Genomic DNA, 18,304 nt, shown 5'->3' with positions numbered 1-18,304 from the left:
TTTGGAAAATACATGGAAGAATGGTTGTTTGGTTGATAGCAAATTTAATAGATGATTCATTGAATTTTCAGATACAAATTGAGCATTTGGAAATTTTTGTGTACTTAATGGATTTTATTCGACAGTTGGTCATGATCTCATGTCTTAATTAGGCTGATTGGAAGGACCACGTTGAAATTCTTTGTATTTTTATTTATGCTTTCAAAAGTTTTCGTTGTTCATTGAAATGATTATAAAACATAGAAATATAATATAAGAAAACATGTCCAACAAGTTTAAATATGTTTATTAGCGTAATCATACAGTTTGAATACAGTTCAAATTTCACGTAAAATTCGTGTAAAAATCATGTGGCATTTGATTTTCTTGATATGATTAATATTCCAATCCGATCAAATGTTTAGCGCAGTTTTATGTGTGTTATTTATCCACGTCAATTGAATAACTGAATTAGAATTATAATATTATCATTTATATTATTCTTTGATTATGTTTTTAATCAGATGATCTCACAGATCGATTTGGTTCATGTCTCTAGTGAAAAGTAACACCTTTAGTATAAAAATAATATTTTTTAATTGGTCGACCGAGGTTGGAGATCTGTTTCAAAAGATTTGCCCACGAGATAACATCATTGTAGCTTTTGTATCTTCATTTTATTTATGTTCAATGATCATTTAAAGATGACAAAGTTGTAATTTACCATTTTACATCAAATTTGATCAATCAAACCATTATCATCTATCCAAAATAACAATATTAGTTAAGAGCATGTTTCTTGTGAGACGGATTCGCGGAGCCATATTCGTGAGATGAGTCAACTTAGTTCATACCTTCAATGAAAAATAATAATTTTTTTCATGTATCGAGTCAGATTGAAGATTCATCTCACAAAATTGACTTGAAAGACAGTTTCACATGAGTTTATGTGATTATAAGTAAGTTTCATTTGAGACGGTCTCTCAAAGTATTTATTTGTATAGAGTCAGAGAAATGAAAAAAAAAAAAAAAACAATTAGTGAGTAAAAAGTTCCGATTAAAGTTAAATTTGCTTCATACTGTAAATCTTGTTGCTCTCTTCCCTCGGACTTTGTAAATTGTCATAAATTCTTGTGTCTCACTCAATATTGTTTACCCACGTATAATTTTCTCCATAATACATAGCTTTAAAGTTCAACAATGATGTCCGCAAGTGTTATCAATATCAAACATCCTAACCTGCAATATCTAAACAACTAATTCATGTTTTAGTCCGTCCTTCGTCATTATTTACGAGTAAACTAACCGAATAGTATTCAAGTCCCATTTCACCATCCTTACACAAGAGTCATCATACCAAGAAGTACCAAACTAAAAATCACAACACCATACCAAAGTTCCATCTTCATCGAACTCGAATTCGAACTCAGCATATACAGACTTATGTTGTCTAGGACAGGACCACACAGGACACCATCGCTAGTCCATGTCTCATTGAATCTATAGAACGCTATAGAAGTATCCCTCGACAATTCGGATGCAATACTAAAACTTACAGAATGTCTGGAATTAGCCGATCCTGTCCCATTACTTTGGACTGTGTAATTCCTTATATCATTCCCCACTTGTAAGAATACCAATAAATCTCCTACACAGGAATCATCAGCATCACCTAGAGTGAAGTTCAAAGTGTAAGTTTTTTCCATTTGGAAAACGAAATCTGCTTGGATGCCAGATGGATAACCAGAAAATAGCTCAATTGCTGCGTTGCCTCGGGGGACTTTGAAGTGTTTAGAATCAATGTATTTTACGGTTCCGAGGATTTTCCATTGTTGGAGTGGGGTATGGTATGAGCTTGATTCTTCATTTACAAGAATTCCCTCTGAGGAGTTCTTGATGACTGCTGGCCCAATCTCAAAATCTCCATTTGCTATCACGTTACCTGCGAGAAATATTGAATTTTCAAATATGAAAATATGTGTTTTTTTTTTTTAAAAAAAAAATTTTGGGCCGATTAGATTAGGGATTAGAGGTCTTTTTTTAAATTCTTTTTTCCAAAAAAATGCTATTTTTTTTACTCGAATTTCATTCCAATTTTGAATAAGTAGACTGTTTAATTATCAAGTGTGTGTTTATTAATTATGAGTGAATTAATCGGTGCCTACATACTCTGATACTCTGAGTTTTTAGATTCTGGTTAAGTGTATAAAATTTTAGATTTGCTTAAAACAATGTTCATCTTATTAAATTAATTACACGGTTTTACTATATTATAATAACATTTTCTTAATATTTTATTTTATCTCTTACCAGTTCAATTTCAAAATTTTGCAAATTTTATTTTATATTAATTAAAAAAAACCACTTTGGTTTTTTTTTTTTTACAGAACACACATCACGTGTGTCATAATCAAATAGTATAATATAACGATTTGAGTACTTAGCATATAATAAAAGTTATAGTAAGAAGTAATTATTCTACTTAGAAATGTGAAAACAAAGAAACAGTGAAAATAAAATGATAGTATTCATTTTTTGAGAAATAAAAACTATATAAACAAAGACAAAGTGGCTATTATAATTTAAATCGTGTAATTAGTTTGGTGCATTTACTTTTACTGAAAAGATTGAATTATTTCAAATAATTACATTGTAAATAATTTTAAATTGCTGATGTACAAACTTAGAATGAAAACAAAAGAATTTGATAGTCGAAAAATATCTCGGTTTATGTTATACTTAATGTGTTACTCCGCCGTATGATTGATATAAGATGTTTACTATAGATGTCAAATATGTTTTTTTGGAATTCAAATAGTCATACGAACATCTTGTATGAAAATATACAGAGACTAAAACTCACATAGTATCATAAAATGAACATCGAAAATAAATAGTTGTCACCTAAGATTTAAGATATGTATGCCATTCATTTCCAGATCTTTCAAATAGAATTTCTCACCTTATATTTGTCAGCTCTTAACAAAAAGATGTATTTAAAATCCATATATTTTGATAATAATTTAATTTTAATAATAAACAATATATTAAATTTCAAATTTACCTTACTTATTTATACGCTAGTAATGCAAAGTAAAATAAATTTCAAATGACACAATTATTGGTTGAACTTAAAATTCATCATAATTAACATAAAATATTATATAAACACTAAGTAAATTTGAAATTTATAATCTTATTTTTCTAAATAGCAAAAAAAATTATTTGAAATCCATCGAATGGCAACTATATATACTCGAAGTGACTTCCCACCATATTTTGGATAGCTAAACATATGTATATATATGTCAGAGGTACCAAAATTGACCTGCCTACCCCGCAATTACATATATGTGTGTTTATATATATATATATATATANTATATATATATATATATACAAAGGAATAAGAAAGGCTACATACCTTCGTACCATCGGGGCATTCGATTTCTGTTCACGATAAAGTTATCCACGACGGGCCAACAAGTAACATTTTGCTCCAAATTTTGTGCCACACTCATGATCTCGAGATTTATGGAATCCGTTTTACTTCCCCATGATCCCAAATGAAAACCATAGCTAATCCACAACTGTCTGCTCAGATTCCTCTCCAAAGAGAAGACTCGTGATCTATCATCATCGTATTCAGGATCAAGAACCGAAATATTAACGGCCGTAAAGTTGTTGAAACAATTCTCGTTTTGAGCAGCCAGAGTGAAAGTGAGAATATAATCCGAGTAATCATCAGTCCCTTTGAATGTTTGGTTGATTCGACCATTTTCTCCTAATTGAATCGCGTGGCCATTTCCTGGCAAAGATAAGTTGGCAGCTGGAGTTACATACCACACTGTTCCATCGAACGACCATCCTGGAATTGGGTTTTGTTTGTTGTGAAGGAGCAATAACTGGGAAGTCTCGTTTTCGACTATATTCATTGGAGGGATTTCGAAATCCGGGTTTTGTAGTATATCTGCAGAAATCAGAGGATGTAATTAGAAATTTTGTACAGGGGGCGGATCCGTGAGTTCGGGAAGAGGAGAAATCGTATGAGATCGTCCATCTCGTTTCCTACTTGGTCCAATTGGGGGAGAGATGTTAATAAATTTCAGGTTGACAGATTCGTATTTAAATTCATAAAAATGAAGATCTTCTCCGGACGCACAATGGGTTCAAAATGTGCATAAAAACAGTGACTGCAGCCAAAAAAAGTCGGTATCAAATAGAAATGCAGTTCCCGTTAATAAAAAAAAAACAAAAGAAGAAGATAAAATATACCTGCAGCATTTGATAATGTGATGTAAATGAAGAACAAGAGGAGGAATTGGAACACATGATCCATCGTGTTCGTATGTGAAGGGGGAATGGGGGGATGATGATTATTTATAGCTGCATGATAGTTGACTTTGATGATAACGAATGCAGATTTTCAGAGAAACTTCTTTGCATTTTGGTCAAAGAAATTTGGAAATATATTTATAAAACTCATTTTTGTGATGAAACGAAGGCGAACTTCAAAATAATAAGTACCCTCTAATAGTCTAACTCAAATCTCTGAAGAAAAAATCCATAATGAAACTGCCAGCAGGGGTGTGTTATTTGAATATGTCTCTTGTGAGATGGTTTCGCGAATCTTTATCTGTGAGACGAGTCAATTTTATCGATATTTACAATAAAAAATAATACTCTTAGCATAAAAAGTAATACTTTTTAATTGATTACTCAAATAAGAGATCCGTCACACAAATAGGATCCGTGAAATCGTCTCACACAATTTTTTGGCGTGTTCTTTTATGACAAATGATATGAAAGCTTTGGAATCTAATTTGATGTTTTATTTTATTTTATGAGAAACTAAGAAAAAAATATGCGAGTCAGCTAATGGAATACGAATTATAAAAAAGAAATAAAAACGACAAACTTAAAAGTTTTGGATTTGGATTTGGGTTAGACAACTCTCCGTCATGTGACAACTCATGTGCCGATTTCCCAAAAAGTGCCATCCAGTGGAACTTAAAAACCCATCAAAAGTGACAGTTTTTATGTTCAAACTAGGGAAAATTGGCCTTCAGTCCTCAATAGTCGTTTTTTTTTGTGCTCAGTCTCTGGGTACTTTTATAGTACCACATTTCCACATGAAGTGTACCACAATTTGTATGACATAGTACCACAATTTTGTGGGTAGGGAGTGAACCCAAAGAAATGTTTTGATTGAGGATTTTTCACCAACTTCCCCTTCAAACTACAATCATGATAAATCAAATGATCACAATTGGATTAAAAAATATTTTTATGTGAGGTCACGTATAAACTTTACATATTTGGATAATTGAATACCATTTGATCTATATTGCGGACAATATCTTTATCTTAGGATCCCATTAACCATTATATATCATCAAGAAAAATGAATTTCTTGTACTTCCAACAAACTTACCATAGCTTTTACAAATATAGAACTTGATAAAATTGACATTGTCCTAATTTATTGAATGCAGTTAATACTAGTTTCCATATGCACAAGTAAAACTTGATAGATACCTACTTCTATAAATCCAAGAACATGAAAAGAAAATGCTAAGCTACACAAGATTGAATGCAGTTAATACTAGTTTCCATATGCACAAGTAAAACCTGATAGATACCTACTTCTACAAATCCAAGAACATGAAAAGAAAATGTCAAGCTACACAAGATTGAAGTATCTAACCATAATAAAAACTCAATTTTCCAATTCTGTGTCAGCATATGTTAAAGATCAACTAAAATTCAGTGCAGAAGGCTGTAGGAAGGCATGTCTTCGATCCATGTAACGTCGTCCATCAGCAGTTCTTTCTCCAATTGATACCGGGTCGATTTTAAAATATCCTGTTTAACGCATGCATATAAACACTCTCAAAGATGAAGTTTCATTTAAAGGGTGAACGATATTGTAAAGTTTCGAGCTAAACGAAATATATTTTAAGGAACATTCGTCTTTCAGTAGTTGAATATTATATAGGTCATGTTTTTAAGAGAGAGAGAGAGAGACATATTGCTTACATTGAAGTCCATGTATGTTGCGTTTTTTTGGAGCCACAAGTTGTCCATTATCACGAAAGCTACACAGTATAGTAGATCAAATGCCCACTCATTCTCTGCAAAAAGGATCAAGATTTCAAATTTTGAAGTTAAAACTTTCATTTTCCCAAGGCAGAAACACATCAACACCAATGAGCAAAGTATAAAAATATTATCAAAATAAAAAAATTTGATCATGTGCAATGAATTTGATCGATAATATATCTTGAACACGCCTTGTCCCCCATATGTTTGATTATCTTTGTTTCGACATACTCAAAGAGAAATGGTTAGATGTGATTGCTTCACCTGCTAACATTTGCAGAAAAATTGCTCTGATAAACGTTCCAGGCTTGGCTGCATATAGTTGACCTCAAATCAGCCATAGATAGGAAGGGAATGCATACAATCGAAAATTCTTTGTAAATTATGTGGGAATTTACGTACTGGCATTCAGATCGAGCATTTGCATGAGCATAAATGTTATATTTACTCCAGCAACTGCAAATGGATATTCCCAAACTGCTCTCTTGCCTGTCTGCTTCCTTAAGAGACTCTGAAAAGATGTCTGTGGCATAAAACGATGATTTGTGACATTTTTATATACTGCATCATGCGATAGCAACTTCAAGAAGATAAATCACGTGATACCATATTAATATCCATAAGAACAGGACAACTTGAATCTTACCGAAAATGTTTTGGCAAAGAACAGCAAGTTTTCCAAAGAAATGAAGCCAGCACCCCTGTTTAACAGAGGCACGTTCAATGTCCATGAGAAAGGCAAGCACAAGGAGAGGCGAAATGAGCTATTTAGCAAATATGGAAGTTGGGACCAAAGAATACCTGAAGTCTGTAGATGGATCTTTCCCCTGCCATCCCATATCTTTCCACTGGTCAGAAATCAAACTCTGTAGTTGCTTTCCAGGGTATGTAGCTGACCATAATGCCCTTAAAGCATCCTGTGATTTGAGCAAATTTGAAGGTATAATTTGAAACGGAAACAAGAAACTTGGGCAAGTTCTTGGATTGCAAATTCAGATACCACTCAACCAATTACATACAATACACTACGGATGTGTGCAAAGGGGGCAGATGCAGATTTTATAAATTGTAAAGATGCAAGATTACATAACTGTGTCCTTCAATCTCACCTGATGTTCTGGCCTGGATGCATCAAAGTAAACTTTAGTCCGGCGTCTTAATCTTCTTAGTCTCTCCTCCTGGCAATTTGAAGTAATTGAGGGAAGACAATCATCTTAAACATTAAAGATAATAAATAAATAACACTGTCATGCCACTTGATACTATGTGTTAAGTTAAGAGGACTTTGAGAGTGATGAAAATTATGGCTTTCATTAATTAATGAGTAAATCCTTCTTACAAGTATATATACACAAGTGTAACTAATAATACAAGGACACCTGGAATAGATTTGTTACACAGTTAAAAAACAATCCTAACCAATTAACAAAATGACAAAAGATTAACATATGCTATATGCTTCCATCACACTCGCTTTTGTGCACAACGAGCTTCTGATCTTTTGTTATTATCATTAATTTGTTAGAAAGATTTATTTACAATCTAAAGGGCATCAACATTGCGTAGGAGATGCCTTACATCAACATAATACAGATCTTACCTGTATGGGGCTCAAGTTAATGCATACGCGCGGACAGCTGGCCTTGCGCTTGAAGCAAACACAGGTGAGGCCTTTACCCATCCACACTGGTGTGCCACAAGATGCAACATCTGAAGTCAAAGCAGTAAATGTTTATCCCAAAAATGCACATGAATGGCACAGTGAGAAAATGCTTAAAAACATTATGCAGAAGATAGAAAGTGATCAAAGTCCAAATCCTTTGGTCTTCTAATCTAAATAATAATTTCCTTGTAACTTTATTCTCATAATATATTCCTCATGGATCATGATAGAACAAACTGGACTGCCCATCTAGATATTGTACAAGCAGACTTATATATTTCACATCTTTCCCATAGCCACCTAATGTGTTTCCTTCTTAGATCTTATTGACCATCCAGTTCATATACCATCATCACCTATGCTCGAAGAAGCATGGAATTGGGCATCATCAACCCATCTCCGCATTGTTTGAGAAAATGGAAATAGAATGGCGGCCGTTAATTACCATATAGTCATTTCTCCAAGTATACTTGAGGATTTTCAAATAAACATGAAAAGACCATTTTTTTTTAAAAAAATGTTTCCTATGTTCACTTCTTACACAGTAAAATGTTACGATCGAGAACCAAAAGGAAAAAATCTCAAACCATACATCAGCTTAAGCAAACTGACAGACAGGAATCTTCAATCGATCAAGTAACACAAAAATAACTGGAACAAGCAGCATTACTCCGAAAACAGCGAAACTACCAGTTAAAAAACTACATAATAGCCAAATTTCAACAAATATCACAGCTTCTACTCAAAACCTATATAAAAAAAAAAGTCTCAAATGATCCTCATACCATAACTCAACACATCGAACGTAGACATGATTCAATCACAACAAAGGAAAAAAAACCTCTAGTGAACACCTGAATGAGAAGGATTGCATTTGGAAAACGAGGATGAGTGAGTAAGCATCCGAATCGCCACGCATCCGCCTCCCTGAATCTTGTCCGGTCTCATTTCAGCCGCAAGAAATCCAACAAATCTCTCCGTTTCTTATGATACAACGCATTCAGTCACCATTGTCGTTTTGCTCCTCGTAGTTTCAGCCAGACTAAAGTAAACCAGTGGCACTAGTCCTCTCTTTAGAACTCAATTTGTAATTATTTATTATTGCATGTGGGCGTAATTACATAAATACCCTCTATTTTTAAAATCTCTAATTTTCCTTATTTAATTGAGGGCGGTTTAATTATAGTCATTACTATTTATTATTTATTAGTTGTATATATCGCATAAATGAGTGGGAGTAATCAACGGGATGTGATTTTTTCCCCTCGATATAAGAAGTGATTGATAATTATATTTTTATTTTTGCAAGTTACTCGATTATATTCAAATCTATAATCAAATTTTTAGGTTACATTTGGACGGATAGATTTGAAGTTAAGCATTTCAAATCAATAAATAACAAATCATTTGGTTTAGGTTTAGGTAAATTCACTTGACAATGACTTTCAAATATTCAACTAATTATTTTTCGAGTAATTGTTATAGATTTCAAATTCATCCGAAGTCAATTCATATAATTTTTCAAATTTAAATCCTTCGCTACAAACATATCCTTAAAGATTTAGTTTTCTATTTTAACAATGTGGTGATACCAAAATGATGCGATTCTTCGACCACGGAAAGCAAACGCATTCGAAACGGAGTCACACCCTCGATTCGATGAAACAAAGAAAATGTTGTGTTGTCTCGATCTTTTTTAATCAATTGATTGTGTGATATTCATTTCTAAATTACGAAGAACTTAGCAACAACTATTAACGAGATAAACAATCGATCTCAAGTGAACATTCAAAGAACTCGTATTTGACAATCCGAGTAGGCAATGAGGAACTATTTTACATCAATTTCTTGAGGAACAAATGTTTCATTGGTTCAATTGAATCCAAATGTTCTTGAGGATCAATTGAAATTTATTCAAAAGGTTAGTGAAAAAGAATTTAAAATGGCCAAAAGAAAGAGAGAAAAAAAGAGTGAGATGACCATAGAAAAGAAAAAGAAGAGAAAAGATGAAAAAAATTAATTATGCAGCTAAAAATGATTATCTATACTATATTATTAAATTTGAAACACATAGAATAACTAACTTTTAATGTCATAATCTTTTTTAATAATATTTATATTAATAAAATGTTAAAATTTTCTTACAAATCACATGTAACTAAACAGATTGATTTTTTGTTTCCTAAGCGTTTGTAAGTTCAATTTCTACTTGAATTATTTTTTTCTTTTCTTTTTCTTATTTATGTTTTTAATTCATATATCCAAATTGTAGTACAATCTCTCACTATTTCTTATAATTTTTTTTGATCTTCATTTAAATATAAAACAAATGAATTATAAAAAAATATTGTACAAGCACATCAGTGTATTAGTGTTACTAAAACCACAATTATATATTAAAAAACTTTATTAGATTCAACAACAAAATTAAATTAAATATAATTTTTTTTAAAAAATTACGTTATGTTATTAATCAGGAGTGGTTTGGGTATAAATTATAATCGACATAAATGGAAAAGACAATGATGACTCGGCATATATGTAAACATGTCAGCTCTGTGGTCTTTGACTGCCAAAAACAATTCGTTTACATCGGAAGATGCAATATATATGCATGATTGCATCTCAACATGGTTTTGGCACATATAGTCAACCTAGAGCTAGAATTATCAATCTCTTCTAGGTAAAATTTAAGAGTGTCGGGTTGGTGGTTCGTGTTTGATTTTGATATTTTTAGTAAAATTTCAAAATATGAGATTTTTTAATTTTTAAAATTGAGTTATCCGAACTAATATTAAATTAATCTAGAATATCATAAATAATATATAAATTATTTTATAAAAAAAGTGGTCCATTGCCATTGGCTATTGATATGGCTCCGCCACGGCATATGGCGCCATTTTGGAGTGTTGGCACACAGATATCACAAATCCACATTGTTTTATTAGGAGATTCCTATGGTGTGCAAAAGTTTGTGAACTAAAAATCAAAGGAGCGCCTGTTTTACTGTAAAATTTTGCTTCATATTTGTCCGTATTATTATATTTTATATGTAAATTGATGGACACTAGCCATGTTACTTTAGGAAATTATGAGAATTATCATGTAGGTAGGGGCAGAGAGAATTGTCGGTGAAGCGGTGAAATGCGTATAAATTGTAAAAAAACACAAATGTTGGGTCGATATTGATAATGAGAGATGAAGTTAGGGGTGCGAATGAGATTAGATACCCAACCTAGCCGAAAACGACGGATACTAGGTGATGTGCGTATTGACTTGTACAGTGATGTAGCTAACACGTTAAGCATCTCACCTGGACCTACTTGGAAAGACGGTAAGGCCAGGTTTTCTTATTCGATGTTCCCATTCTATTCTTTTTTCTTTTTTCCTCTCGATTAATTAGAATAGTGTGCCAATTGGTATATATTATCTATTTTGATAATGATATAGCATTGGTTTCATGTCATAAATCGTCACACCATATACTCGTGATAATAAAGATAACTGAGATACGAAGATACGAAAGATCGATCGTTTCTTATATTTTTCATTCGATTTTTGTCGATGTGTAATATATAATCTATGTAATGTGATGTAAGAAGGGTACATAAATTGTTTGGAGATGATTATAGACCAATTAGTTGAGTTGGGCTTTTTTGAGTCAGCCCATTCAAGACTATGGGCTTCAACATATTGGCTTGCGCTTTTTTCAGTAAGCCCAACCTCCTATGGAATTTCATGTGCGTTTTTAAGACATAAAGATGGGGTTTTTCAATTGTTTACTCAAAAAATGAATAAACCCAAAAGTATAACAAGTATATCTTATAAACTATATTTATAGCAATTATATCGTGATAACTTATTATTATTTCAAGAGATTTTGTATTGAATTTATTTTTATTACATTTTGATAGATATAATGTTTGTATCGACTTTTTTATGTCGTAAAAACTGTTGTACAAATCTCGTTGTAAATGTAACACGACTCTAAAAAAATTTAGTGATATGTTTTAAAAATATGATAGAAAAAACATAACCCTCCATTTGTGTCGAGCAGGATTTGAGAAATGCACTTTTTTATAATGCAATAATTTATTTTGGTAAATGCCTACCAGTTAGGTTACTCCCGTGAGGGTGAAAATCATTGTTTCATGATGCAATTTATTTTTTCGAATATCTCAAATATATAGTTCAGTCTTATCTATAATCTAAATTTTTGTAAACATATAACTACTATTCAGTGAATGAATTGAATAAGAATGAAGTATTAAGATTGTTAGTTAATTTTGCTTTTCCGATTATCTTCTCGAAAATTTTAAAAAAAACAAACAAACAAATATAGAAGAAAGAAATATATTTTTCATTACACAAATATTTACAGAAATTGTAGAACAAAATGGACACTAGCGTTCATTCAAATCAAGTTTTATTTGTCTCATGTTTCACACTCCTCGACTACGATTACTTAATGCGTTAGTTACAACACTGCACGTTCCATCCAAAACTAGGGAAAATGATGTGAATTTTTACTAAAGTTCATGTATTAGGGTAAAATCTGCAAATTATTGTATCTTATTTTGACCAACGGGTTTGTCAAAAAGTCTCGCAATAATAGGCATATGAAACGCGTGCGTGTACACCGTTGTGGACGTTGGTGCTATCTGTCTCAATTTGTTTTTTTCAAAAACCGATCAATAATATCATTGGAAAAGCTTAATCATTCAAATAAATTTCCTATTTTATACTCAATTAATGAGTGTTTTAATGATTTATTATAAATTATTGGAAGTAACTAATGAATTTAATGATTGAAGTATATTAGTAAAATATTTTTTTTATACTATATATATATATTTTATACTAAATATATATAGTTATTATATATTTGAGATAAATGACAGAAAATGGACGGACGGATAAATATAAAAAGACATCTTTTTTACAGTGTTCTAAAAGCTTAAGCGCGCTTAATCTTGAAGCTCGGCAAAAACGCCCCACTTCGGAGAAAGCGGAAAAAAGCGGTCAAACTGTAGTTTGACCGAATTAAGCATAATTAAGGTGTTTAATTAAGCGTGCTTAAGCACCATTAATCGCATCTATTTATTTTTAAATTTTTTTAATTTTGAAGGTATTCCTTTTTATTTTAAAATAATAAATTAGATTTATAATTTAGATGTTTTTCTTTAATTTTAATTATGATTAAACGTGTCTGATAATGATTTGATAAATATTTAACATTTTTAAAGTGTTCTAGTTGCAAAAACAAATAAAGATTGTAATTTTGATATTTTTATGATTTTATAAATATGAGAATTAATGCATCAGACTTAAATTTATCATATTTATGTATTATTTTATCTATTTATTGGCTTGAGATAATTACAATTACACTAAAGATAAAAAACGCTTTTTCACGTTTAAGCTTGTGCTAATCTCGCTTAAGCTTGAAAAGCTTGGAGCTTGACATCCGCGCTTCGAGACGCTTCACGCTTTTTAGAACCTTGCTTTTTTATTGTTACTTATTTTTTTTTGCTGATGCCTTTCTGACTTTTTAAAAACCAACCCATTGTCATTTTAAGTGTCAAATTCATTTCAAGATAAGCGTGGTTAACAGTTTTAAACTCAGTTTATAATTCAACCAACATTTAAAAACATTTAAAATTCTAAGAAAATAAAAATAAATATCAATTAAATAGTTCAACCAACATTTAAAAACATCACTACAAAATATTAATAATGTATAAATTAATTTGTTAAATAAAAAATGAATATATATATAACCAATTTTTTTTAAATTACCTAAAATAATAATTTTTTTAATTAACACCACTTTTTAATTTAACCAATTTTTTTAAAATTACCTAAATAATAAATTTTTTAATTAACCCGACTTTTTAATTTAATTTTGGTTTTTCCTGATATATACCAATTCTATAAATAATTTCTCTTTTGATTTTAGAATGTTGAAAATTAGACTACTTTACATAAATATGTGCATCGTGTGGAACTAATAAATAATATTTCACTCTGTAATATACGCAATTGTTGAATGGACGTAGTTATCGATTCGTTAGGAAATTATGCACCAACTATGTTTGAAGAAGCTATTCCTCTAATTATTTAATTATTTTTGATAGTTAAAAAACTTATTGAATTAACCAAATTGTTTATTTTGCCATCCGACTCCATAGAAAAAATGTCAATAGGCATAATCGAATTATGTACTTGGTGGGTAATAATTGGTTATGCTAGAAGAACGATTGACACGTGGCTAGAAGAACGATTGACACGTGACATTTGAGTTTTCACACAACTTAAAAGATTGAAATTGCATTGTTACAACTACAACTTTTTGGTAAAACGACAAACAATTGAACTACATTAATTAATATTAGATTAAGTGTCTCGCGTTTGATTCCATAAATTATAATTAGTATGAGAAAAATTGTTAGAGTGATTGATATATGATGCTCGAATTGTTATATGGTAGATTGAATTTGCATTATTACTATAGGAAATATATCTTAATTAACTANGTAATGTAAAAGATACAATGTTTAAGAATTTTAGGAGATGAATACTTTTACGTCAATATTTCTTTAACGTAGGAAAGAAATCCACTAAAAGACTTGGCTTTATAATACTTTGTAACAACTCACTTAGACCATGACTCACCACTGTCTAAACCAAAATTCTTAGTGATCACTTAATAACTTCTGGTTGTTCAGCAACACCCGGTTCACAACAAACCAATACAAACACCAACGGTTAGTTTTGACGGCTTGAGTCGGTAGGATAACACAAATAATCCTTAGAAGATCTGATATGAGCTGATAGACATGTATTAAATGAGCAACTTGAAGTTGAAAGAATAAGCGTGCTCAAGATCTAGTAATATATATATTGGAAATATGTAATTTAATCTCTTTGTTATCGTTTATTTTGTTATTTTTTCACTTCTGAATCTGCATATTTATACTTGAAAAATTTCAACGGTCGGAAAATTTTTTTTAATTATCATCTGTATTAACTCTCGATAGAATTACCTTGTAGCTTTCAATCATTGTACAATTCATTAAATTTCATTTAATGTCCTTTTGCTTTTTACGATTTTATCTCGTTTAGCCTCTCAAAATTTGATCGAATTTCGACAATTTGGAAGATATTATGTCAATTAAGAGTTAGAATACTGTGTTTTGATTACTTTAACCAGTAGTGTTTGAATAGCTCGAATCAAAGTATCCACCTCCATCTGCTAAAGTTTGATCGGTTAGACTTGAATAATTAAATATCAATGATCATTTCAGCCATCCGATTTGAAATAGATTCATGATATGATCTTGGTTTGCAGCTTGAATTAGTGATTTTATGTTGAACGCATCGAATTGTCCAACTGCAAAAAACATATACAAACATAAAAAATGGTCGGATTCTAAAACAACCCGATACAGTTATTTATAATTAATTCTAAAACAACCCGATACGGTTATTCTAAGACATGTGTCTCAGCTTTATTTTTAAATGACATGCCCACTAATGATAAAAGAGCCAAAGCATGTACCCAAAAAAAAAAAATAGAAATTAAAATGGACATGTACAATTATGAAAAAAGAGCAAAAACGCATAAAAAGAATTCAAATTACATATATGTATTGGTAATGATACAATCAATACATTTGCAAATCTTTTATTGAATCACAATTGAAATAAGTTCCAGAAAAATCATAAACTGAAAAGAGAATACAACAAAAACAGTATAATAAAGAAATAAACTGATATAAACATATTGCATAATACATTTCTTTTGTTGATCTTCAAAGAATAATTTGGTCGTCTATTTGAGACGCTTGCAAAGGGTGAGACCATCTCCGACAGAAAGAAGAGCCAATTCAATGCGAGAATCATTAGCCAAGAAATCATTGAAATCTATGACTGCTTGTCTCCATACTCTCAAGTAATTCTCCATTTCATCCTCCTCGGATACTGCTACTGTTCCACCCCACAGGGTGTTGTCGTAGGCTATAATTCCTCCAACTTTGACCAACTTCAATAATTTCTCATGATAATTTATGTAATTGTCTTTATCAGCATCCACAAATGCAAAATCAAATGTTCCACTTTCTCCCTGCAAATTATATTAATTTATTACCAATTATTATAAATAATTATTATTCTGAAGTAAAATATTTTAAAATCTGTGGATCAAAAGAATAAAATTAACCAATTACGTACATTGGCAACAAATTCTTTGAGAACTATATTGGCATCAGACTGAATGAACTTGATTTTGTGGCCCATGTTTGCCTTCTGAATGAATGGCAATCCGGTCTCGTATGCTTCCCTATCTGGATCGATTGCCACTATCTGAAGAACACAATTCCAAAAATACTAATTATTTATCTATGTTCATATTAATTCTATCAGCAAAAAAAAAAAAGAATTATGCAACAAAATTACATACTTTTCCATCTTCGGGGAGTGCTAGGGCGGTTGATAGAAGCGAGTAGCCGGTAAAAACTCCGAGTTCGAGGGTTTTCTTTGCATTCATTATCTTCAACAACATTGATATAAACAATCCCTCGTCGGCGGGTACATTCATCATGCTCCTGGTAAGTTACTCATATAATTAATAACTAATAATTACAAGAACTTTATTTTTTAGAAAAAAACATTTATTCAATATTATATATAATCTTACATGAAATTATATTTCTCGACAGTAGCCTTCCTTATTTCTTTGAGTTGTTCATGCTCCCTGGGATATGCAGTTGTTTCCAAAATGTACTGCATGCAATTTAAGAATCAGTTAATTATAAGAAAACATAGGACGAGTTATGACTTATGAAGCAATAAATCAATTACTAATAATAATAATAATAATAATAATAATAATAATAATAATATATCTAAAGTAAACCCAAAGTTAAAACGTTATGGGACTCGATTATTATAACAAATTAACAATAATAATACTTCTGAGTCAAGTAAGGACGTATTAAGTGTTGAATGACAATGAAATAGTATAGAAATATTTTATTTACGTGGAAAAAATGGAAACAAAATTATTTAGTAAATAAGTAAACGAACTCGAATTTCGGATACTAATTATTCTATATAGAAATCGAACCTTGGAAAGAGCATGGCTCTGAAGAATGGTGCCCGTAAACTTGTCTTTCATTTTCGAAGATATGAATACAAAGGAATTTGGAGCTGTGGAAATGAATGATGCAGGATTTGGTTCTGCTTCTTTTGCCAAAAACGTGGCTTTATTTATAAGCTCTGGGTGGCCAAGTAACGCGTGAAGATTGAAAGTTTCAATGGGAAAATATGTACGACTCACCTAACTTTTCTTGTATCAATTATTTTATTCCGCGAGAATTATTTTTTTAAAAATTATATCGGTATGATAGGGTTGGGGGTGGGTGCATTGGCCGTTAGTGCTTTTTCATCACCAACACCGCCGCAATGGACTGAAATATTTCTTACAACCGCGGTTTTAAATACGACTAATCTAGTAAAAATATTTTTCCTAAAAAAAAATTGAAATAATAAAACACTTGCTGACGCGAGTACTGACGGCTGTTATCTTCGGTGTGCATTGAGTAAATTTTCGGAATAACACGATAGTCTGCAAATCATGCTAACTAAATAAACCGCATTATGTAAGATCTGTACGAAATACTCGTATAAGAAGGTGGTGAACTTGAGTTCTTTAATTTAACAGAAGGTCCGTGAGTATAATAGTTCAAAGCATTATGGATTAAAAAATAAATTTAATCTTTTATTTAAAGAAAAAAACTGACTTTTCCATCTCGTTCACCATTTCAGTGTAGTTTTTTTTCGTTTTGTTTTGTATAAATTATTTTATGTAGTATTTGTAAGAGCTTAATTTAATTGCTTCTAACTTTTTAATCAATAAAATATCGAAAAACACTTAAAATAAGTTCTTGCAAACATTAGAGGAGTTGAATGCAATAGATGGTGCAATATGCAATTATTTATCATATAATTTAATCAATTATGCTTTATATTTGGAAGTAATTATAATTTTTCGAGAGATACCTAGATGATATATTTGTAGCGCTCGTAATTTAAAAGATTTGAATGATATTATTTTGACTTACTATAAGTTTAAATGATAATATTTGATCGTATAATTGATATCATAACCAAAATGAGGTATTTGCCTCCCATATATAACTTATAAAGTGGTGTCATGATTGGAGGATGATAGTTTGGGATAATAGGTTGAAATATGAGATTTGAAATATTTTACAACTTAAAATGTTAAAATTATTTGTTACTGCAACCTATACTTTTAATAAAACTATCAATTTGATCCCAATTAAGTAATTTGTATATTATAAAAAGAGTAGGTCTCTTGTGAGACGGTCTCACGAATCTTTATATGTGAGACTAGTCAACCCTACCGATATTCACAATAAAAAATAATATTCTTAGCATAAAAAGTAATACTTTTTCATGAATGACCCAAATAAAAGATCCGTCTCATAAAATACTATTCATGAGACTGTCTCACATAAGTTTTTGTCTTATAAA

The 18,304-nt window shown here is 30.8% G+C and overlaps 3 protein-coding genes across 4 annotated transcripts; all 3 read right to left on the bottom strand.

Moving 5' to 3' along the window:
* Positions 1–1,051: 1,051 nt before the first annotated feature.
* Positions 1,052–4,488, bottom strand: LOC140989593 (protein BIIDXI-like). Its single transcript, XM_073458862.1, has 3 exons — positions 4,255–4,488; positions 3,404–3,949; positions 1,052–1,921 (listed from the first exon to the last, which is right to left on the bottom strand). The coding sequence occupies exons 1-3, from the start codon at positions 4,316–4,318 to the stop codon at positions 1,317–1,319; spliced, it is 1,215 nt and encodes a 404-aa protein (XP_073314963.1). The 5' UTR covers positions 4,319–4,488; the 3' UTR covers positions 1,052–1,316.
* Positions 4,489–5,374: 886 nt separating this feature from the next.
* On the bottom strand, positions 5,375–8,796 carry LOC140990246 (uncharacterized). 2 transcript variants are annotated; one of them, XR_012177620.1, is made up of 10 exons: positions 8,599–8,796; positions 7,682–7,791; positions 7,191–7,259; positions 6,883–6,998; positions 6,728–6,782; positions 6,484–6,604; positions 6,346–6,393; positions 6,019–6,113; positions 5,622–5,844; positions 5,375–5,517 (listed from the first exon to the last, which is right to left on the bottom strand). XR_012177620.1 is itself a non-coding variant. In XM_073459846.1 (9 exons), exons 1-9 carry the CDS (start codon positions 8,690–8,692, stop codon positions 5,746–5,748), a joined length of 807 nt encoding a protein of 268 aa, XP_073315947.1. In that variant the 5' UTR covers positions 8,693–8,796; the 3' UTR covers positions 5,562–5,745. The 2 variants fall into 2 exon arrangements, 1 of the variants encoding a protein (XP_073315947.1); XM_073459846.1 differs by lacking the exon at positions 5,375–5,517 and having other exon boundaries at positions 5,562–5,844.
* A 6,571-nt stretch (positions 8,797–15,367) lies between these two features.
* On the bottom strand, positions 15,368–17,016 carry LOC140989318 (flavonoid 3',5'-methyltransferase-like). The gene is made up of 5 exons (XM_073458511.1): positions 16,872–17,016; positions 16,443–16,528; positions 16,206–16,350; positions 15,977–16,108; positions 15,368–15,869 (listed from the first exon to the last, which is right to left on the bottom strand). Exons 1-5 carry the CDS (start codon positions 16,920–16,922, stop codon positions 15,579–15,581), a joined length of 705 nt encoding a protein of 234 aa, XP_073314612.1. The 5' UTR covers positions 16,923–17,016; the 3' UTR covers positions 15,368–15,578.
* Positions 17,017–18,304: the final 1,288 nt, after the last annotated feature.

The sequence above is a fragment of the Primulina huaijiensis genome, chromosome 12 (genome assembly GCF_012295235.1).
Source record: "Primulina huaijiensis isolate GDHJ02 chromosome 12, ASM1229523v2, whole genome shotgun sequence".
Lineage (NCBI taxonomy): Eukaryota > Viridiplantae > Streptophyta > Magnoliopsida > Lamiales > Gesneriaceae > Primulina > Primulina huaijiensis.
Note: the sequence above shows the minus strand (reverse complement) of the source record. Positions and strands in the feature narration are given on the sequence as shown.